The following is a 22667-nucleotide window of genomic DNA, read 5'->3' on the forward strand; positions in this document are numbered from 1 at the left end:
GTGCTCCTTGTCTCTGCAGAGATTTTGGAAATATCACCTGCCTGCTCAGCACCTTCCAGGGAGCTTGGGTCTCATCTCACCCGGGGCTGCAGAAGGGCCCAAGGGATGTTCCTCAAGGCTTAGTCTAGGAAGTGGTTCCTCCTGATGGACTTGCCTTTAGCTAGATGGGGACTTCAGGAGTGGAGTGACTGAAAGCTCTGCTCTCTCCAGTATCAGAGAAGCCCTGCTCAGAAGGGAGGAGCAGGCAGGACTTCTCCAGAACTCCCCTTCTCTGGAGATATTCAAAACCAACCTGGACACAACCTGCTCCAGGTGAACCTGCTTTAGCAGATCTCCAGAGGTTCCTTCCCAGCCATTCTGTAATTCTGTGGCTTTCTGGCTCACTGTCCTCAGTGACTGGGCTGCCATGTGCATCACCTATGGGAGAGGAGGGCAGAGGAGCAGTGTAAAACATGGCCAGGTCACTAAAAATAAGAAATGAAAAGCTGAGCGTGAGTTTGCAGGAACTGAAAGCAGGTGTGGGGTGGACTGAGAGCCATGGGACAAAACAACTGAGTCACAGAGCAGCAGGTCTGAGAGCAGGAAAGGTTAAAACAAATATTATTGAATTGGGTTAAGGCTGCAATCAAAGCTGGAGATTGCATTCCGGTTCTACACACTGAGAAATTAGAACACTATCCTGTTCTAATTTCTGTCAGTGTTATTGTTGGAGGAGCAGCTCTGCTCGGGCTCTGAGCTCCTGAAGGAAACATCAGTGGGACTTCAGGAAGGGTGGGTTTTGATTAAACGTTAGAGAGAAATTACGGTATTAAGCTCCGCCAGGGGAGGTTTAGGTTGGATATTAGGAAGGAAAATTTTTTACAGAGAGAGCAATCAGACATCGGAACGGGCTGCCCAGGGAGGGGGTGGATTCACACCCTCCCTGGAGGTTTTTAAGATGAGACTGGATGTGGCACGGCAGTTTTGGATCAAGGGTTGGACTCGATGACCTCGGAGATCTTTTCCAAGCTGGCTGATGCTGTGATTCTACGACTCTATGAAGAGCGAGGCGAGGCACCGGGGCTGCCCAAAAGATGCCCCCATATCCCTGGGAAGCGTCCGAGCCCAGGCTGGACGGGGGACTTGGACCAACCCAAGCGGGAAGGTTAGGCGTTCCCTCCCACCAGGGCAAGGGGGTGTGTGGAAGGGGATGATCTTTAAGGGTCCGATGCCATCGCCCCGTGCCTGCCCCGGGCTTTGCGGGGCGGGGCCGGCGGGGGCCGGACGAGCGCGGCCGGCGGGGCGGGGGCGGCGGAGCGGGAGCGGCGGCGGGCACAGAACGGCAGCGGGAGCGGCAGCGGGATCATGGAGCGGGCACCGGGAGTCTTCGGAGGACCCAAGGTGAGCTGTAGGCAGGGCTTGGGAACGGGCACGCACCGGGAGCAGCGGGGTTTGGGAGCGGGGTGAATGCTCCGGGGCGAATGCTCCGGGGCGCGGCGGCTCAGCCCCCCCGGGACACAGCACCTCTGCCCACGGGGCACGGACGTGCCCCGTGGGCAGAGGTGCTGTGCCCCGGGGGGGCTGAGTTGCTGTGCCCCGGGGTGCTGCAGCCGCGTGGGAATTGGGGCACGGCCGGGACGCGGCGGCTGATGGGCGGGGATTTGCCCGGCGGTGTCACCCGGCGCTGCCGTGGGGTCCCCCCGCACATCCCTGGAGCGGTGCGCGGGTGTCCAGGGCTCCATCCCGGCTCTGCCGGTGCTCGGGATGTGCAGGTGGGATGGGGCTGGGGGGGAGGGATAAGCCCTGAAGAGTCGCAGGACGTGCCGAGATGGAAGGGACCCAAAAAGGTTGTTGAGTCCCTGCACAGGACCATCCCCGGGAGTCACACCCTGTGCCCCAGAGGATCATTCAAACGCTGCCTGACCTCTGGCAGCCTTGGTGCTGTGCCCACTGCCCTGGGGAGCCTGGTCAGTGCCTACCCACCCTCTGGGGGAAGAACCTTTTCCTGAGATCCAACCTGACCCTTCCCTGACACAGCTCCAGCCATTCCCTGGGTCCTGTCCCTGGTCCCCCCAGAGCAGAGCTCAGGGCCTGCCCCTTCTCTTCCCCTCCCGAGGAAGTTGTAACTGCAGTGAGGTCTCCCCTCAGTCTCCTCTTCTCCAGCTGAACACACCAAGTGCCCCCCCAACCCCTGCCGTGGTCTACTAAACTAAATGTTTTCTCTTGGCTTTTTCATTTTGTTCTGGGGTTTTTTTGGTTTTTTTTGGGTGGTTTTGTTTTGGTAGTTTTGTGTTTTGTTTTGGTTTGGCTTTTTTGTCTCTTAAACATTTAGTTCAGTTTGTGTTTTGTTTTGTTTTGTTTTTTTTGTCTCTCAAACATTTAGTTCAGTTTTGCCTCAGGTGCCTGTGACACGACCTTGGTGGCTGCTGTCAGAGGGTGCTCCAGTCTTTCGCTCTTGCCATGCCTTGTATAGGTGCATCTCAAGTAGGATCATGTGGTAATGTTTATTATTCAGATTAGAAAACAGTTGAGGAGGAAGAAGATTAAACAGCTGTGGTTAGCAGTAGTCCTGTATCTGATGGTAGATCACTGCAGGATGGTTCTGCTCCCAGGCTGTGGCCCCAGTAAGCTGCTGTACAGGGAGCAGGTCTCCTCTGCCTGGCTGCCACGTTGGGCTCTTGGTGGTAAGTGAGGGGTCAGGGCAGAGGAGACCAAGAAAAGTGATGTGAGGCTTGTGGTGGTCCTGCTCTGGGAGAACCTGAGTGGTGGCAGCACTGTGTGGCTTTCCCAAAGAAGATTGTCTCTGAAAACCCAGCAGAGTTGGTTTTTTTCTGCTGCTGTTTGCATCCCCTACCACTCCCAAACCATTTATCTCTCAGCTTGAGTTCGCACCAGGAAAGTCTTGCATAGTTAGAAAGGTCTGTGTGCACAGGTCTGATTCATGTTTCGCTCCATCAAAATCTTCCCTCTCAGGGAAGTTGATTCATGCAGTAGCAGGCAAACCTTGATACCAAAATCCAGGGAGTGCTGACAGCTGCTAATGGTTAAAGCCTTTTTAAGGCTGCTTCAGTTTTGGGAGATGGTGGCCTTTCATCAGGTCCACTGAGAACAAAGGCTGTTGGTTCACCCCAGTGATTTTAAACTTTCAGATGAGAGAAGCAACTTAAGTTCTTCTTTCACTTGTGATTCTTCCTACTTTTTCAGTGCGTGGGAGAGTGGAATGCCAAAGAGAAAGACCTAGGAAAATCTGCAGGGTTTGACTGCTAAGATCAGGCTTCTGTTGCCTGGCTGCTGGTAATTATGAGACTGGTTTTCCTGAGTCAGGCAGTCCCTTTCAGTCCTGTGAACCTGCTAAGTCAGGCTTGGGGAAAAAAAATGGGCCTGAAGTCAGTTAATGAGCCCTATTCATTCCCCTGGACCCTCTGCCATTGGGAACGATCAGTTTTGTGTTTTAGAGATGTTTCTGGTGACTGGAGCGGCTTCGAGCCCCGGCTGAACCTGGGGCCGGGGCTGCCTCTGTGTTTTTCAGGAGCTCTCTGACTCCCAGTGACTGAGGTGGATGAACAGGGAGCTTCCAGGGCTGCTGGGGGACAACTTTGAACCCTGCTTATCATAGGCCATAAAAGAGCAGAACAGACTGACGTTCCTTGGACACCAACCATCAGGCTCCCCCCGTTCTGCTGCACAACCAGAGCAGAGACTCTGTCCTTGCTTGCTGCTGGCTCCTCTCCCTTCAGGCCAGCCCCAGCTTGAGGGCTTCAGGACCCATGGCTCTCTTCTCCTGCAGCTCCCATATGTCTTGGGCTGTGTTGTGGGAACAGGAGTTTCTGGGGTCAGGCTCTGCTGCTGGATGCTGGTTTGGAACATGAGCGTCAGGTCACACTGGGCAGGTGTTCCTGCGAGACACACCGTGTGTGTCATGGTGCTTTGGGGCCTGTCCCTATCCGAAGGGAGGCAGTTGTCTCTGACACAGCCTTCATACCCAGGAGCTGGGGAGGGTGGCCAGAGCTGGCTGGAGCTGTGCATGTCCCATCAGTGCTGAGGAGATGGCACTAAAGGTGCTCGCACTGGCTGTGCCCAGGGAGTTTGGGTCTCCTCCCCTGCTCCCTGTAACACTTCAGCGTCTGCTGAGCTGATACTACAGGGATTTGCCTTGGGAGCAAAACTTCAAAGCTAAAAATTAAAAACAAATTAAATTTACGAAGGTGATCCTTATTGTGGGGACTGCAAATGCACAACAGTGTGTTCAGGGTGATGTTGTCTTTGGCTAAACCACTTCTTGAGTGCAGCCTGACCCCTGACTCCTGGCACGGGTCAGAGCCTGGTGCTGTTGAGGCTGCATTGAGCTCAGCCATACCTTACACAGTGGTACCTTGTGTGCTCAGTCCTTCAATAATGGGATACAGGGATGGTCTTGGATAAACTTCCTGCATCCACTTGTCAGCCATGATGGCAGTGAGGGGTTGGCTTGGTGCTGCACAGAGTGCAAGGGCTCTGTTTATTGCTCCAGCCAGGGTTGGGTGTGAGATCCATGGTGGGTTGGTGAGGACATGGCCCTGTCACCCCATGGGATGTCACCTGTGATGACACACAGCCACCATCACCTGTTAATGTCACCAGGAGTCTTGTACTGGGATCAGTGAAGGTTGAGAAGTTGGTGCTGGGAGGATGGGACCAAAGGCTTCCCAGCACAGGAGTGACCTCCTCTTCCTCAGCCACCAAACCCATGTATCATGTCAGTGCTTGTCTGGAAAGCATGGATGTGCTCTGCAGCCCAGCAGTGTGTCCTGTGGGTCTTGCAAGTCTCCCACGTTTCTCTTTCAAAGACTCAAGCCTTAAAGCATGTGGCAGATTCATCTCCCAGGTGCATTTGTGGGTGTTGCCAGGTTTGAGGACAATACTGTGCCCCTTCCACTTCACATCCCTCTGAGCCACTCGCACCTCTTGCTCCTAAATGAGTGTTTGTGGTGAGCTTGGGATGAGGATGACTTTGCTCCTGACAGCACACTTCCATAAAACCAGTATTTGGGAAACACAGTTCATTCTTTTTTGCAGTGATTGGCATTTGTCTTATCTCTTGTTCAGCTTTGCTCTACATTAATATTTGCCTGCCACACTTATCTAATAATTGACAAATTACAGCTATAATTACCCTGTTTTTCAGCTATTGAGATTAATAGAATGAATTTAAATTATCAGCTTTTAATGGCCTGATAAGTATTCCTGGGCAAAATCACTGTTTAGGGTTTTAAAATGATGCCACTTTACCAGCTGCAGTTGGTGTTAATTTTACTGTGGTGTTAGGACTGACTTTGGTCGTTGTATGTATTTTAAGAAAGACCCTAGAACTACCTAATACAGAAAACCCTTCAAGTGCCTTAGCTTGGATGGCTCTTTTAATGCCATATAATAGGCAGACTGAGCAGTTAACTGCTCTGCCATGGTCTGCTGAGCAAACTCTAATAGAGAAATTGTATTGGGTTTACTGTGGCTGAAAATACTTTGCATGTTTAGTTAACTTTTTCCTCCTAATTTCACTAAATTGAAAATAATCAGACTTGATCTTGGAATGGAACATACTTGTTTGAGTACCTAATTTTGTGTTTGAATTTATTTTGAAGCTTATTAAGTCTCAAGGAAAACATTACAATATCGCCAGAGAAGTCACGCCAGAGCCCTTAAAACTTCTCCTTTTTAAAATCTGAACCAACTTGCTGATATCTGCACCAGTGAGTCACGTGCCCTGGTTGAGCTGAAACTTTTTTTGCATAAAAATGGAAAGCGCTGGGTTTGCTCTGATGGCCTTGCTGGGGGCTGTCTGTGCTGAGGACGCACAATTTACAGCCAGTTACATCTTTTGAACTCACCCCTCTGGCTTTCAACAGCTCTTTAGTGAAACTAAAGGTTTTATTGAGTTGCACTCCGGGTTTTTGATGGGCTGGCTGGAGATCAGTGGAGGTGCAGAAGGACACAAGTGTGGCTGCACAGAGTTGGTCCAGAGGGTCCTCACTGCAACTGGGGGAAGAGCAAAGCTCCTGCCCCAGGAAAGCGTTGGAGAGCTCTGCTGCTTTCTTGTTCTTCATCAGAACAAGTGTTGCCATATCCTGTGAGAAGGGAAGGCATCAACCTGGTCGAGTGGGTGGCAACCCTGCCCATGGCAGGAGAGTTGGAGCTAAATGATCTTTAAGTTCCTTTCCAACCCAAACCTTTCTCCGATTTTATGATCAGTGGTCCTGGAATAGTTGGAGGCTCCTCTGCAGTGCTGGTGCAGCACTGGTCCTGGACCAGTGTTGAGATCCCCATTTAATTTGTGTGCACAAGCTTCTGCTCCAGATAAACCGGAGGGTTTGGGGTGAGAGACCACGTGCCCGTGGAGCTCTGTGTGCCAAGGAGCAGAGCCCTGGAAAGGGCACTGGGCTCCTGCATCCATCATTATTTCTGCTTGCTCAGGCATCATCTCCTGGAGCCACAGTTCAGAGAAAACTCTTTCATCTCTCTCTGGGTGCTTTCCTTGGCTTCAGGCAAGGTCATGTCACCCACTTGTGTCTGGAAAAGTCTTGTGCTTTGTTTACCCAAAACAAACACTCAGGAAGAGAGCTGAAATGTAATCTGCAGCGAGCAGCCTCCCACGGACCTGGAGGCCTGGGGGTTTGCCAGCAAGGCGCCCAGGGGAGATGAGCAGCTGGGTTGTGCCTCTGCTGATTGCATCCTTATCTAGAGCCTTTTAGGCACACCTTTCCATCTTCTCTTGAGTGTCCTTTGGCCATCTAAATAGCATAGATTGCTTCTCAGCTGCAGAAAAGGACGCCCTGAAGCACTGATCTTGGGGAAACCCAAAACTTTTTGGGTTGAACAGCATTGAGCTGCCTTAGTTTAGATCCCTCCAGACCCAAAGAAATGCTGGCAGGGGTGGAAGAGCCTGTTGCTGGTGTTGGAGAGGAACCTTGCTGCTTTACAAGCGTCTCACCTTCAGGAGTGGCAGGAGGAGGTGACTTGCATGGACAGAGGACACCACAGAATCTGCATTCTCGTTGATGGGAATGTCACATTGGGATGTTCTTGCAGGAAACACTTGAGAAGTGTTTGGAGTGAGAAGACCTCAATAGGTTCAGGTTGCTTGGTTTTTAAATCCAGTGTGAGCAAGTTTCAAGCCTGTAAGTTTTATCCATCAGAAAGGGCTGTCACAAGGGCTGTTGGATATCTCAAGGAGTGGAGCTTGCCTGGTTTTGAAATAGGAGTTGGAGCTCAAGAGTGGAAAGCATGCCAGGCGTCCACATCTGGCGGTGCAGATCAGTCCATGGTGTGTTATTTTATCTGCTGCTCTGCAGGACATTCAGTCCTCATAAGCAGGATTGTGTAACTCGAGGTGGGGGGAAAAAGCAGGTTTTTCCCTTTTCCAGTCTTCCTCCCTGTAGATTCAGATGGTATCTTTAGGGTAGGAGAAGTGACAGGGATATCTTTTTACAGCCTGCTAACAGTGGTGTCTGTGGGCATGTTCGTGACATGGGCCAGCTGATTGCAACAGTGCAGGGTCAGCAGCTCGAGCTGTCCTGAGCCTGGCACCAGTGCATGTGGAGGGGCATGTCCTGTGGGGGTGGGCTGGCCCCCAGCCCTGCCCCTGCCCAGCAGTGAGGGCCCTGTGCAGCAGCAGTGGTGGGTGACAGCCCTGGCCGTGGGTCGGGGGTCTCTGCCTGCACAGCAGGGCTGCAGGGCAGGGTGGGCACGGGAGCGAGCTCGTGGGCATCAGTGCGTGGGCACTGCCAGCCCTGTGCCAGGAGCTCACATCACCTGCTCTTGGACGCTCCCGAGGATCCAAAAGGATCCAAGGGAGGTGGACAGTCCTGCCTTGCCCTGCTGGCAGGGACCGCTTACTCGTTTTTCCTCCCAGCTCCTCGTAGTTATTGTTTGATACATACCCTGGTGCCAGAGGGTTTGTGGGTTTTAATTAGTAACCCTGGGTGGTTTAATTATCCATGCAAATATCCAGTCCTCTTCTGAATCCTACTCGATTCTTACCCTGCAGCAAACATGTATGCAGTAGAATGTGCACGATGTTACAACTAACAACTTTGGGTATCAAGTTGCTGCTCTACAGCTTGATTAAAAAAATAAAATTAAACATGCATTTTGTAGGCTATGCTGTTACTTAAAAGAAAATAATGCTGGAAAGATGAATATCTAGCTGAAACATTTTACAGCTAATATTTTCCTTCCCAGTTTGACTTCCAAATTACATCTGTCATGTTCCTCCAAAAGCCCCAGCTGGCTAATGGAAAAAACTTACTTTTGTTTTTCTGGGGCTCTTTCTCCAAAATCCAGTGTTTCAGCAGTAATTGGGAAACAGGGTTTCACAGTGAAAAGACCCAAGTTACTGTCCCATTTTTAATGAGTAAAAATTTAAGTGTTTTATTTTGAAACCAGCTTGGTAGCTCTGTGGGACAACTTGTTATTATTTTTTACAGCACCTTGTACCATGGGACCGACCTCTTGTGTAGGATTAGAGATCCTGTAAGCTCTGATAATACCAAGTAATTAACAACCCATCAGGAGCTGATTCTTGGAAGTGAAGTCAAAGTTTTTGTAATGACTCTTAGCAAATTAATTGGTGTTTGGCTGCCTGTGACATCAAGGAGGAGTAAGCTGGAAAGCAAAGGTGTTTGGGGTTTGCTTTTTTCACTCTTCCCAAACTCTGAGCCATGCAAGCTAAATAAGGATAGGGCAGTTCCTGAAAATTACTGGAAACAGAATAATTTTCTAAAGACTCATTAAATGTGTGAGCTGCAGCAGCTATAAGAAAATACTTAGTATTTAGATGTTGAAAAATAAACTTTATAATGATTATATTTTAAAAATGTTTCTGTGCTTCCTTGTCATGATTTTGTCCCTGTATTGGCTGCATTTATACCCATGTGAGTGCCAGCTACTTATCTCTGAACTTTTGCTGCAGCTCTAAGAATACCTGACCCATTTTTCTTATTGCAGGTTGAGCTTCACGTCCACCTGGATGGAGCCATTAGACCAGAGACAATCTTGTACTTTGGCAGGTGAGTTGTGGGGTGAGGAAAGCTCTGGGAGCTGCAGTTCCAAAGCATCACCCTTTCTGCTTGTCCAGGTCTGCGACAGAAGAGCTCCTGCAGGCAGCAAACCTGGCTGGTGCTGGTGCTGTCTCTGCCCAGACGGGTCCTCTGGCTGCACAGTGTGGTGACACTGAGCACATCCCAAAGGGCACTGGGGCTGCACAGGTAGCAGGAGCATGAGCAAGGTGGTCATGGGTTTGTGAGCCGGGCAAGCCAAGAGGAGCCACCATGAGAAAGCCCCAAAGGTGTCTCATAAACAGCTGCCTGCCTTTGAAGTGTGGCTGGGACACAGCAGAGCAGCTGTATTCTGATTCCTTTTTCCATGTTCCTAATTGCAAAAGCAAGTGAAATGACAGCAGGTGGGAGCGTTGTCTTGGTGGTGGTGGTGCCATTCCATAGTTTGGGAGGAAAAACCCACCCTGCCCTGCTGCCTTTGAACCCTGGGCTGTCTGCCTGGTGTCAGCAGTCATGCTCACGTGTGTGGGTGACCCCAGGGAGCTCTTGGCAGTGGCTTGGAGAGAGGTTGTTTCCTTGACAGAGCCCACGTGCATCTTCTCCCTTCAGTGTAGACCGTGTGGGAAGCACTGGGTGAATGATTAACTGGTGTGAGGACCTGGCTCCACGCTTGCAGGAAAAATAAACAAGATTTCTTCCAGCTGTCACTGATACCCTCAGATCAAGAAGGTTGTGAGCTTAAGGATTTCAGGGAATGGCTCTCAGGCACAACTCTGGTACTTTGGGGAGGAAATCAGTTCTGAGGCGTATGGGAAGTGGTTCTGGCATCCTGTGAGCCCAGCAGGCTCCAAGGCAGTGCAGTCCTAGGGGGAATATTCTTTCTACAGTAGCTTTTTCTGCAGGGCATAGCCATACCTTTTGCAGTGTAGTCAGAGCAAGGAGGGTGGATCAGAGCTGTCCATCCCACTCGCTGCAGGATGTTGGCCCTGAGCTGAGTCAGGGTTCCTGCTGGTGGGCTGCAGGGCTGGAATACAGGTCCAAATGGACAGGTGAGTCGGTGGTGACTCCCTGGGACTCTGCTGGGTCCCTCTGCTAGAAAAAGGAAAATGCCAGTGGAGGGCTGTGGGACCCCTGAAGCCCAGGAGGCCCTGGCTGTCTGGGGATCCTGTGCCAGGATCCTTGCTTAGGGCAGAAACCTTCATTGCCTGAGTGTGTGCCGAGTTCCCTCTTATTTTTAAACAGCCCTGGCATCCCCCAGAGCTGCCAGCCCTCGGGTGGAGCAAGGCTGTGCTATTCGTGAGCTCTAAAACTTGCACTCGCACAAAAAAAGCAGTGGGGCAGTGCAGGAGGTTGTAGGGGACTGACTGCCTTAATAACCTCACCCTGGGCACAGAAGGCTGCTTGTGGTCTATTTTTAAAGGTAAATAGCTGGAAATAAATTTGCCAGGTGGTGGCATAATATAACCCCGAGCTGCTGGGATGCACAAGGTCCCTTGGGCAGTGCACTGCTGAACTGGGCTGTTTTTAGAAACTTTGTCTCCAGTTCTGTCACGTCTGGGCCAGGGTTTGCATCCCCCCTGCCCAGCCAGAGGGTTTAGAGCCATGGCAGATCCCTCATGGGACTGGGTGTCCCCAGGAAAGCTGCCCTGTCCGAGGTGGGATGGTTTGTGTGGTGCTGCCCATGGGTGGAGGTGGCTCTGGGCAGGACACCGAGGTGCTGGTGGGCACGAGCACCTTCCCTGGAGCAGCTTTGCCTCAGGAAGGATCCCACCTACCAGCAGGGTTGGATGGGGCAGCAGCAGCTCCCAGAGCCACACTGGCATGATCCACCAGACCTCCTCATCCAGAGACCTGACTCCAGGGCGGATCATCCCAAAGCACTGCTGCTGCTGCCTGTGCAGAGGCAATCCTTCGGGAAGCACAGGAAAATGTCAGGGAAGGGGCTTTGCTGTAGGAAACTTTCCCTGGGCAGGTGGAGGGAGGTGCATGCCGGTTCCTAGGGCAGACACTGATGTGTCAGTGCCATGGAAAGGGCAAGGCAGGGAGGAAAACCAATGCCCTGGCAACGATGAGTGTTCCCTGCTGAGTGCCAGCAACTTAATCTGTGCAGATTGCATGTGAGGGCTGAGCGTGGGGCTGGTTTCCTTCCTGGCCGAGGGGGGAAGGAGCAGTGTTTACTGAGCCCAGGAGCAGGGTCCTTTGGACTGTGTCCCTGCATGGCTCCCTGGAATGGTTGCTGGCAGGGGGACAATAAAGCTGTCTGTGGTGTTTTGTCTCTATTAGCAGAGATCCACCAATTAGCTGTAATTCATTGTGGCAGAAAAGAGGATTAAAAACAAATGTCTGGTTATTATTCCAAATTTATGTTGGCTCGTGCAGGGTACCAGAGTGTGGGGGTGGCAAAGCCTGCCCAGGAAGCCTTCAGCACCCTTGGCTGGCAGCCTGGCTGTTGCCCCACTGCCCTGGGGACACCTTCCCCCACACAGTACTCCAGCTGCTCCAGGGAAAAATGGCCTCTCCCCTCTTGGAAGTACTTAAATGGGCTTTAGCATCGCTATCCCTTTGGTGAGAGCAGTTGTTGCCATTTGCTCCTGCGTGGAAGGTGTCCCTGTCAGAGAAGATGCCACCACAGTGCTGGGCTCGGGAACCAGCTCACTCACAGGAACTGAACCCCTGAGCCACGACACTTCTGTCTGCATGATCCCAGGCCTTGGAGCATCCTCTCGATTTTTTCAAACCTTTGAGCCTGCATAAGTGGATATTGACTTTTCTAAAGAATTTTGGCAATTCCCAGGACTAGGAGGTGCCAAGAAATAATCCAGAGCCCCTTTAGATGAACTCCTTCTTAAGCTTAAAATGTGCCCTGGCTGTGTTCCTGCAGGGTCAGTCTGGGCTTGCATTTCGGTTTGTTTGTGCTTTGCCTGTGTTTTGGATTGCCTTCCTCCCTGCTGAGATTCAGGGCAGCATCCACGAGGAGATTTTGGAAGGACAGCGTGTGCTGTGTGTCTCTGTGAAGGAGCAGTGGTTGATGCTGCCAGCTCGAGATGTGATCGCTGTGTGAGATGGACTGATCAAGAATGTGATACCTTCCTTCCCTGTCAGTGACACGTGCCTTCATTTCCAGAAAAAGAGGGATCCCTCTCCCCAGCGACACTGTTGAGGAGCTCCTGAAGTACGTCAGCTATGACACACCGCTGACACTTCCCCAATTTCTAGAGAAATTTAATTACTACATGCCTGCTATTGCGTAAGTACCTCTCAACCCTTGGCAGCATCCCTTGGCTCAGCCCTGGAGGTTCCCTGTGTGCCCTGAGGGTGAGCAGTCCCAGTGATGGGTGGCCCTGCTGTCCCTGCAGGGGTGACCGTGAGGCAGTGAGGAGAATCGCCTACGAGTTCGTGGAGACAAAGGCAAAGGAAGGAATCGCCTACGTGGAGGTCCGGTACAGCCCTCACCTCCTGGCCAACTCTGGCGTGGATCCCATCCCCTGGGAACAAGCTGAGTGAGTGATCCTGCTGTGGCAGGGAGCTGCTGGGTGGCCAGCTGGGCATGGAGAAGGCATGGCCCACTCTGGACAGCAGCTGTGTGTCCAAAGCCTGCTGTAACCAAAGCTCCTCTCTCCCCCCATGCAGTGAGCACCAGCATGCTTCCACCTCTCCTTCCCACCTGTAGGGTTTTTCATCTTGAATATCTCTGTGTGCTGCTGTGTTTTAATGTCCCTTGCTCTGGGCACCGGATTCTGCATGTGCAGGGCAGCTGTGCTCAACCTTCTGGCTGGAGCTGTTCTCTGTGCGAGGCAAGGCAGCCTTCACATGTGGACTGCCTGCAAAATGGGAATTTGAGCTGGCAGAGATGGTGGGTGGCGTTGGAGGGGGCTGGTGATCCGATCCCTTCCTTGCATGTCATCCCCTCTGTGATGTGTGCCTCTTATTAAATCAGTGCTGGGCTCTGTGGCCCCTCCAAAGTGTGCTGTGGTGGGCATTGAGCCCCATGCTTGCCCCTGGCTGGCTGCAGGCAGTTGTGTGCCCTAATGAGATGCTCTGGCAAAGAGGGGGTTCCTCTGTGCAGGATTTGCCCCTGGTTCCCTGAGGCATTTCTAGATCTTACTGTCATCTTCACGTGCTTTTGTGGTAAATGTGGGCATGGCATGGGTGTAAAAGGTGCTCATAAGTTCTGGGTGGTCTCATGGGGTGCCTCTGGATGTTGAGGCGAGTGGAGCCCCAGGCAGCCTCCCTGGCTGGTGTCTGCCCTCTTGCTGATGGCTTTTCTTCCCTGCAGGGGAGACCTCACTCCAGATGAAGTCGTTCAGCTCGTAAATCAGGGACTACAGGATGGAGAAAGGGATTTCCACATCAAAGCCAGGTCTATTCTATGCTGCATGCGCCATATGCCAAGTAATGTATTGCAGCTCCCCTGCTGCCCTGCTCCCCTTCCCTGGCGCGTGGCGGGGGGTGATGGCCCCTGGGTTTGGGTCCCTGCACAAATGTGGGGAAAGCCCCTGGTCCCTGGGTCTGATACAGGACTAGACAGTGCTGAGGAGGAGTTCTTCCTTGGTGGGGGTCCTCTGCTCCCTTCACTGGGGGGAAAAGGTCTGCTGGATGTGAGGGGGGGGTCTGTGGGTGTAACCAGTATGTGAAATGTCTTGCTCGTCTGTCCTCTGCCTGGGGAGCTGTGATCTCTGCTCCCTGCCCAAAGGCCAGAGCACCCCTTGGGCCAGTCAAAGCCATTGGCACAGGGAGCACTTGCATCTGCCGTGCTGTCTGGTGGGTCTGAGAGCAAATGGTCGTGGAAGGAGATCTCACACTTCCCTGCTCATGGTCCTGCTGCTACAGCAGCATGTGCTCCTTCCTTAGCCTGGATCACGGGGCAGCCAGGGAATCAATCCACTGGCTGCAGTCAGTCTCTGCTGGCTTAAGCTGAAAACACAAGTCAAATATACTTAAGACAAATACATAAAACGTTTTTTAAAAAATCAGCAGCTCTGAACTTGGTCGGTAACAGGTGCTGTGACCCAGAATAGAAAGGAAACCTGATTTCCAGCATTTCAATGGGCTGCTGAGTTCTGTGAGGACCTTCCTCCAGGGAAGAATGCAGTCAGAGAGAGGCTGTGTGACAGCAGCTGTTTTATGTGAAGACTTTTCTCTGAGTATCTTCATATCTCACATCAGTTTCATATAGGCTTAATAGGGTAGATGGTGGAAAGATATTTCCTAATGAGTACTTGGTTAATTTGTGTCTAGAAATGTGAAAAATAACATTCTTTGGAACCGGGAGATTGGAGAGCTGGGGTTTTTTTCCTCCTGTACAGCCAACCGCAAACAAGACTTTGAAAACTTGACCCTGTCATTTCTGGTTTCTAGGGAGAGAACATTTTTCTTTGTAGAAACTGGAAAGCTGTAAGGCACAGTCACACTGATCTGCAGTGTGCCAGCACACGAGTGGTAACGGCAGGAGGTGGCAGGAGCATCTGAGGGCACGTGCAGCTGCACTGCAGGAGGGATTGCTTGTGCAGGCAACAGAGCTGGCATTCTCATACCTGTGTGCCAGGGCACCAGCCCTGTTACCCAGAGCCAGGAATGTGCTTGGTAAAGAGTCTTTAGTGCTACGTTCAGGATATGCTGCATATCACCTGTGATATTAATCACAACGAGCTGTTGAGAGAAAGGCAGAGATGCCAGCCAGAACTAGCTTGTATGAAATTTGTTGATAAAATAATGGCTCTAACCCAGTGAGTTGGGAACTGATAAAAACAAAAAGACGATGAGACTGCACACATCATCTTATGTGTTTGTATGGTTTGGGGATTGTATGTACACAGCAGGTGCCTGTTAATTATTAACACTACTGTTTATCTCTGTTTCTTGGCCTTTCTGCTAAGGTTAAGTGCTATGTGAGCTGGTAGATGCATGTCCTTTAGCAGAGGTTATCTATCCTGATCAGAGAGAGCTCTGAAGTAATTGTCAGCCACTTGTTACTCTCTCACTGATGTCAAATAGATAAAAGTTTAGCTCCTTCCCACCAGGAGTAGAATCCATCATCTTGCCCCGGGGAAGTCGAGGATGCCCTATAACAGGGCATGGCTGACTGTTATACAGGGCCCCCCAGAGATCCCTCTCAGCCCAAAATCCTCCTTAACAGGACACATCCAACAGATGCCCAGCCTGGGATGGGGTGAAAGCTCAGGAGTGAGTTGAGGGAGTTCTCTAAAGCACCCTGTTACAGCCTCAGGGCAGTGCAGTTCATCTTACCTTGAGCCAAACACTGTTTGGAGGGGATTTTTTAATTATTTTTTTTCTCTTCCTCAAAGTGAACAGAAGAACATGATAAGAGCAGTTTTATAGCTAGTGAATGCATTTGGTTTCCTTTTCCTTGATGACAGACCGATCAGTTGACAGCTTTTATTGGCCTGAAGGCGACAGGCTTTTCTAGGAGTTTCTTTTTGGAGCATCAAAAATTTTAGGAAAGACCAAAGAAAACAGCTCTAGCCGTCGAGTCATAGGACCAGGATTTGTTCATTAAAATGCTTCCTCCTGAATGCCGGTGCTGTCTTTTCCAGGCTGGTCTCCAGAGGTGGTGGAGCTCTGCAAGAAGTATCGAAACGACTCTGTGGTGGCCATTGACCTGGCTGGGGATGAGACCCTGAAGGTGGAGAACGACTCTGAGCATAAGAAGGCTTATGAGGTTTGTGGAATTAAGCTTCTTAAAAGAAATTACAGGGAAAATACATATTGAGGGGACGTGTGTGAAGGGACAAGCAGCACGTTTTCCCAACTGCAGACGGCTGGGACAACTTAACAATGCGTTGCAGCTATTAAAAACATTCAGATGAAGAGCAGAAGTGTTTGTTTATATTTCCTAAATGATTAATGGCAGGCATCACTGCTTAAACATGGCCTTAGAGCTGAGGCTTGGCACGCTACCCTGTAGCACTGAGCGTGACACAAGTGACTTGGAGCCCAGATCATCCCCCACCCCGCTGCTGTCAGCCCCTGGGGCTCAGTGGAACCATGGCCAAGGGTGGAAGAGACTGGCCTTTCCAGTCTGCCAGGAATCACCCGAGGAGCTGAGAGGAAGCTGCATATTTGAAGGGCTTTTATCTGATCATCTCAAATACAAACACTGTAATAGCTTCAGGAGCCTGATCCCAGACTCTTACTAGACCTCAGCCTTTGCAAAGGTTCTGAGAGAAAGTCTTGTTCCTCTTTGCTGGTGGGAATTTGGGGTTGTTAGTCCCCTCCATCAGTGGGGGAGGAGGTTGTGCACCCCCACTGGCAAAAAAGACAGTGGTTTGTAAGCAGTGCTCAAGTCTGAAAGCATGTGCTGGATAAACAGAGTGATTATAAACCAAGATGCAGGCAGAGGGTTCTATGAACAGATGGGCTGGTGTGTCTTCTCCTCCCTGCTGTGCCAGCAGTGCCCAGGTCCAGCCTTCTCCATCCAAAGGGTGTATCTTGTCTCTGTGCCAGGGGCTCGCTCAGCCTCTGAGATGCTGAAGCAAACCCCACTCCCATCTGCATTAAGCAACTGAAAAAACCCTCCTGAGTGCAGAGCCCTGAAGGACTGTCTGAGGAGCGGCTGCTGCGGGATGGGGCTTGCAGCCTGCCTGCTGCTGCCAGCTGGGTGGCCCTTCTCCAGCAAGCCAGGAGCCCGGCTTCCCTCGAGGCTGCATGGCTTCCCAAAGCCCAGGTGGCCTCTGGGCCACCCTGGCAAAGGATTTTTCGGGTTGGTCATGGAGCTGCACCGAAAGCTGCACCCGCAGGGTCCTCTCGGCTGGGCTGCCTCCACCCCAGCCCCTTACAGGAGGGAGGTGCTCAGTGCCAGAGCTTTTCTTCATCTCTGCCCTGGGGGGAGCTTCTAAATTCCCTCATGTGGCTGCAGCTGACCAAAAACGTAGAAGTTCCACAGGCTGGAACTGCTGCAAGGTTCGTGCAGAAGGACAGGTGGGTGGAGGAAGGAAAGCTTGGAGCTTGCTGCTGTCTGGAGAAGAGGCATCCAAAAAAGCTCACCCAAAAAAGCCCTTGAGGAGCCTGGCTGGGCTCCAGCAGAAGGTACCAGGGTTTCTCAGTGTCTCTGTCTGTGGCTCTTCTCTTGCAGCCCTTGGAGTGCAGAGCCTGTGACCTGTGGGCTCTTGGCACAGAGCCCTGTTGCTTGCTGTGCCACCCCAGGGGTTTGCTGTCCTTGCTGTGGGTGATGGGACAGGAACATGTTCTCCCTTGTTTTGCAGGAAGCTGAGAGGTGTGGGATTCATCGCACTGTCCACGCTGGGGAGGCTGGCCCTGCTGCCATGGTCAAGGAGGTACGAGGAGTTCCCGAGTCAGGGCAGGGAGAGGGGCAGGGCTGGGAAGGGCCCTGCATCCCCTGCAGCAGGGAGAGAGGTGTCCCAGCCCCCTCTGTAGCCACAGCACAGCAAACACTGGGGACATGGCAGTGGCTGGAAAGGGCCATCCCAGAGCAGAGGCAGTGGTGGGGGCTGTCCCTGCAGTGGGACAGGGGTCTCAGGGCAGGCAGGAGCTGAGCCTGGTGCTCGAAGGCTGTGAGTGGTTTTCGTGTGCTCTTTTTAGGCAGTTTATGTCCTGAAGGCCGAGCGTGTTGGCCATGGATACCATGTCCTGGAGGACCCTGAGCTCTACAAGGAGCTGCTGAGAACAAAGATGCATTTTGAGGTAAGGACGTGTGGTGGGAGCATGACAGCTGCTGTCTGAGTGGAAAACCAGCCCTTGTTTGGGCTGTGCTACAGCCAGGGGCACGACCTGACAGCCGAGTGCTGACCACACGTGTGGTAACATTGCACTGAACTCAGCTGCCCAAAGCTCCCCAGCAGAAATGGTGGGGACACCTGTCTGTTTACTGGAACCTGTTGCAAGGAGCAGCAGTGCACACAGCAGCTTGTGGGAGGCTCGTAGCAGAAAGAATGGGTTCTGGTGTGGCCAAGGATAAATTCACTAATTTATATACCTCAAGTCTACAGGCTCCTCCTTCCACAAATCAGGCTACTGTACCAGAGCAAGTCTGGTTAGAGGGTGGAAATGCCTGAGAGTTACTGTGCACGTGCAGATTTTCTTGGCTTTTCCCCAGAATGGTCATATCCAGCTAATAGATGGAATGTATGTGTATATACTTAATGGCAGCAGTTGGCACATCACACATGACTGACTGGCCATGGGAAACATCCCACTGGCTCCTGCTGCTGCCATGTGGGTTGTGGGCTCTTTGCATCCGTGTCCTGGGACGTGCACTGGTCCATCACAGTAGCACTGAGGGGCAGCTGTGAACAAAGCTCTAAGCCTGTATCTGGCTCTACCAGTGTGCTGAGCTATCTGTGTCCACAGCTGGGGTTCAGATCTGCATGCTTGATTCTGTTTTTCATGCTTAACTCCCCCAAACAGGTCTGCCCTTGGTCCAGTTATCTCACTGGAGCATGTTCTCCGGACTTCACCAAACACCCCGTAATACAGTAAGACTTCTCAATTATATGCAATCTTAAATAACCAGGATTTGGGTTGCTTTACTATTTTACAAAGCTAAGGCCCATCTAATTATGTAGCACAATGTGGCACATCCTTGTCCTTTGGCACGGGGGAGCTGGTGCAGCTGGAGGGGTGCAGGGGTCCCTTGGGTTTGCTGTCTTGTCCCTCCTGCTCTGAGCTGTGGGGCATGAGGTGCTGCACCCCAGCCACTACTGGCAGGTCAGTGCAGAGCTGTGGGGACAGAAGCCACGCTCCATGTCTGTCTCCAGCAGTTCCAGCTGCAGGGACAGCCCCGAGGTCTTTGCTTTTACTGCGTTTCCCCCTGAGAACTGCACAGCATCACATCCAGTGCTTTACCCACCACTTCAACCCCATTTCCTTACAGATTTAAGAAGGATCGTGCCAACTATTCTCTAAACACGGATGACCCCCTCATCTTTAACTCCACCATTGACAAGGATTATGGCATAGTCAAGGAACACATGGGCTTCACCGAAGAGGAGTTCAAGAGAGTTGTGAGTCAGCCCTGGCTGGGTGCTCTGATGCTGTCCTGGTGCAGCCCAGAACAACCTGCTGGTTTTTCTTTATGAGCTGAAGAATTTTTAATGGAAATCAGAAAGTGCTGCCCTGGCCTTGTAAGCAGGAGGTTGAGAGGGTGCTCTTCATGTCTGACGTGTTTTAATGTCTCCCTTGTGTTCCCCCTCTTCTTCCCCAGAACATCAATGCAGCCCAGTCCAGCTTCTTACCTGAGAAGGAAAAGCAGGAGCTGCTCAACAAGCTGCATGAAGCCTATGGGATGGTCCCCAACACATCGTGACCTGTCCCTGTGAGCCAGCGTGGAGCAGGGCCCTTCTTCCTGTGCTGACTCCTGTGCCCGTGGGAGCTGGGGAGGAGGTGCCCAGGGTCGGTCTCTATTCCTGGCAGCCCTGTGTTAACCCTTACAATGCTCATCAGAATCAGACTGTCACATTCACCCACCTCTACCCCACAAACTCTCTCCCAAATGGATATCCAGCTTCCTATCCTGCTGCTGTGCAAGCAGACTGGATCTGCCTGCTGGCCTGACTCCCTTCTCCATCTGTCAGTGTTTCTGTACTGCAAATGCAAACAGAAGAACCTCCCCTGCTTTTTCCCCCCCACTCTTTCCCTGTTTTTCCTGTCCTGTCCCACTGACCTGCCTGGCCCTTGTCTGCAGTGCCGAAATAACCACCTTTAACTCTGACTGTGGCCTGGGTTAATCTTCACCCTTGCAGGGAAGAGGTGTGTTAGTGCTGGCAGGGAGTGAGCAGGTGTTTCAGACACAGAGGCTTTATTCCTGTCCCTGTGGGTAGGAGGGTTTGGTCACAGCTCTATTTACACAGGGTTAGTCTTGTACTAACAAGACTGGAACAAGAACAAGCTGGAAGCTGGTGCCCCTACCTATACACAGGTCTGAAGGGCATTTAAAACAAAATACATTTTTTTTGGCATCCTTTCTTGGACAGGAGCTGTGTTAGGCCACACCAGTGCTCATAGCTGGCCATGACCATGCTCGCACATGCATAGGAAGTTGAAACGTAATTTTACCACTTTGGGCCAAAATCTGCCTTCTGGGACTTTTCCCAGTTTTGTACTCATCCTGGAGAATTCCTGTGAACTGCAGTTTGATCTTCCTCTATCTTTGTTTAGGGCTTGGAGAAGCCATGGTCGATTGGCTGGTTTAACAGTTCTGCCCTCTTCCTGATTTGACACAATCATTAGGCACTGCTAAGGCTGAAAAAGTAAATTAGCTAGGGCCCAGTGTTGACTTGGATCCCACCTGATTGCTTCTCTCACTCAGCTACAAGTCAGATCTTCGGTTTGGTGGAGAATTTATACAGAAAAATTCACTGAATATTCCTAAGTGATTTGGTGCATAATAGTGTTTTTACTCAATAAGCAATACAGCTGTGCATCCAGAGAAGAGACCATCATTTTCTGACGTGAGTGTGTGGTGTGCTTTAGCATCCCAGGTGTCTGCCAAGATGCTTACTCCAAAGATACTGTACCAAAAAGTTGCCTTTGACAAGGGGCCGTGGTCACCATTACCATGGACAGACCACGGACCGGTCCAGCCTCATCCAGCAGGAACAGTGTGCTGGGAGTATTTCCATTCTTTCTGGGCTTCCATATTGGTCGAGTAAAATACTCATCTCTGAAGTACGTGGTGCATATATACACATAGATAGATGAATAAGAGAGAGTGATTTTCTTACTTTTATAAAGCAAAAAATAAAGCATCCCTTTTAGGAACGTGATTGCGGTAAGAAACAGGCCTTTTTTTGGGTAATTTCTCTCCAAAAATTCTTTCTAAAGAAGAGTTTCTTGTTTGGATTCTGGACAGTTGATTGTTAATCCTCTTTAATAAAATAACAGATTTATATTAAAGGTAAATCCTATTGCCTTTCTGTTCAAGGGTGACTGTTAGGAACTGCGGCTCCTGCTCTTCAACATGTGCCCTGGTACCCCTGCTAGACCACAAGGGTCCACTGGTAGGTGTGAGGGGGGCTTTGGCAGCCTGATTCCTGCCTTCTCCTGTTGCCAGGTTGGAGCAACCTTGACAGCCAGAAGGAAGCCTGCTCCCTTGCCAGCCAGCCAAGTTGGATTTATGGATGCAGGTTGTTCCAACCTCCCGTGTCCTTTCCCTTCAGTAATCAAAGGGATGTGTAACCCCTGCTAGAAGCAGCAGCGCCATCACTGTGTGCTCTCACTTTTTCTGGTGTGTATCAAAAGTAGTTCACAGGTTTTTTTCCCCTGTCTCCGGGTTTTGCACTGGTGGCTGATGCTCAGAGCCAGAGAAGAGGGACAGCCTGGGCTGCACCATCGGGGGACAAAGGGGAGTGTTTGCCAAAAGACTTCGGATCGTTCAGTGCTTGGTTAGAGCTTCAGGAGGTCTGGCATGCCACGTGTTCAACTGAAATGGAGGGCTCGGAGCATCCATGTGCTCAGCAGCTTTGCAGGTGGGGATGTGGCTGGATTAAGGCAGTGCCCTTGGTCTTCCAGCACAGTCGGTGACAGCAGCTGACCTGGCTGCCACTTGCAAGGGGAACCCGATGCCTGTCTGCTGTCCCCTGAGAGTAGCTGGCCCACAGGTCCCTACTCCTCTGCCTAAATATAATTCTGGAACAGATATTTTCTGACTGAGGAGAGCTAAGATTAGCTCCCATTTGACTGCTGGAGGTCTTGGGTGGTGCACGGTCCCTCCACGCCGCCTTTCAGCTCTGTGTGTGTGTGCCAGCATGAGCCAAAAATATTGCTCTGCTCCTTGGTGAGGAGAGCTGGAAATGGGGCTTAAAGACACAACTATGCAGTCAGCCAAGCCCAGGAGCTACCTGCTGTTTTGCCCCTGGGCATGGGAAATGGGAGCAGGCTCTTGGCTGCTGTCCTGGCTGGGCTCTGCAATCCCACCCAGGGAACCCTGTGCCAGAGCAGTGGCTTCAGCCACCACCTGGCTGTCAAATCCTTGTTTCCCAAGGGGGCTGGAGCCATGGACATCTCTTGTGCTGGCCCCACAGCCACCGCTTCTCAGAGGCCCACAGACAATTCTCCCTCTGTCTGGCATCTGCTTCTCTGCTTATTTATGGCCTTGTTTTCCCTGATAAACCTCAAACTTTTAACATTCAGTTCTTCCCTGGGCTGTCAGGGCGATGCTTGTCCTTGTGTCACCAGCTCAGGGTGTTTCCCAGGGCAGCTCTGCCTTGTCCCTGTCGGGCTGTTGGTCCCAGCCAGGCTGCTCCATCGGGATCAGCTTGGGCTGGGTGAAATGCCAGCAATGTCCCCATAGTTCTGTGCTGCAGAGGGAAGATGCCTCTTCCTACTGGCACCAGTTGTGCTGGTGTCTGGGCCAGTGTGCCAAGTCCCAAGCCAGCCTTGAGCTTGACTTCTGGGGCAGTAATGTGGAGGGGAGCAGTGCTCCACAGGTGGATGAAATGCCCACGGGAAAAGCACTGCCTGGCAGAAAACCTGGGAAACCTGTTTCTAGAATGTTCTGTGCCCGACTGTATCTGCCTCCCCCTGGGGGCTGCAAACCCTGGGGGTTTCATAGACCCAAACTGAGGGACTCTTGTATCACAGCTCTGTGTCTCCCTGTTAGGGGAAGCTGGTGAATCCATCCCACAGCTCAAGGCAAAACAGAGGAAGAAGAAACACCAAGGCAGAAAAAAACACCTTCAG

The 22667-nt window shown here is 51.6% G+C and overlaps 1 protein-coding gene across 3 annotated transcripts; it reads left to right on the forward strand.

Moving 5' to 3' along the window:
• Positions 1–887: 887 nt before the first annotated feature.
• On the forward strand, positions 888–20882 carry ADA (adenosine deaminase). 3 transcript variants are annotated; one of them, XM_064673656.1, is made up of 11 exons: positions 888–1144; positions 8962–9023; positions 12136–12258; positions 12368–12511; positions 13288–13403; positions 15566–15690; positions 17234–17305; positions 17571–17672; positions 18396–18463; positions 18862–18991; positions 19192–20882. In XM_064673656.1, the coding sequence occupies exons 1-11, from the start codon at positions 1037–1039 to the stop codon at positions 19291–19293; spliced, it is 1152 nt and encodes a 383-aa protein (XP_064529726.1). In that variant the 5' UTR covers positions 888–1036; the 3' UTR covers positions 19294–20882. The 3 variants fall into 3 exon arrangements, with proteins under 3 accessions (XP_064529726.1, XP_064529727.1, XP_064529725.1); XM_064673657.1 differs by lacking the exon at positions 888–1144 and adding an exon at positions 1276–1380; XM_064673655.1 differs by lacking the exon at positions 888–1144 and adding an exon at positions 1614–1751.
• The last annotated feature ends 1785 nt before the right edge of the window (positions 20883–22667 follow it).

The sequence above is a fragment of the Pseudopipra pipra genome, chromosome 17 (assembly GCF_036250125.1).
Source record: "Pseudopipra pipra isolate bDixPip1 chromosome 17, bDixPip1.hap1, whole genome shotgun sequence".
In the NCBI taxonomy this organism is placed as follows: domain Eukaryota; kingdom Metazoa; phylum Chordata; class Aves; order Passeriformes; family Pipridae; genus Pseudopipra; species Pseudopipra pipra.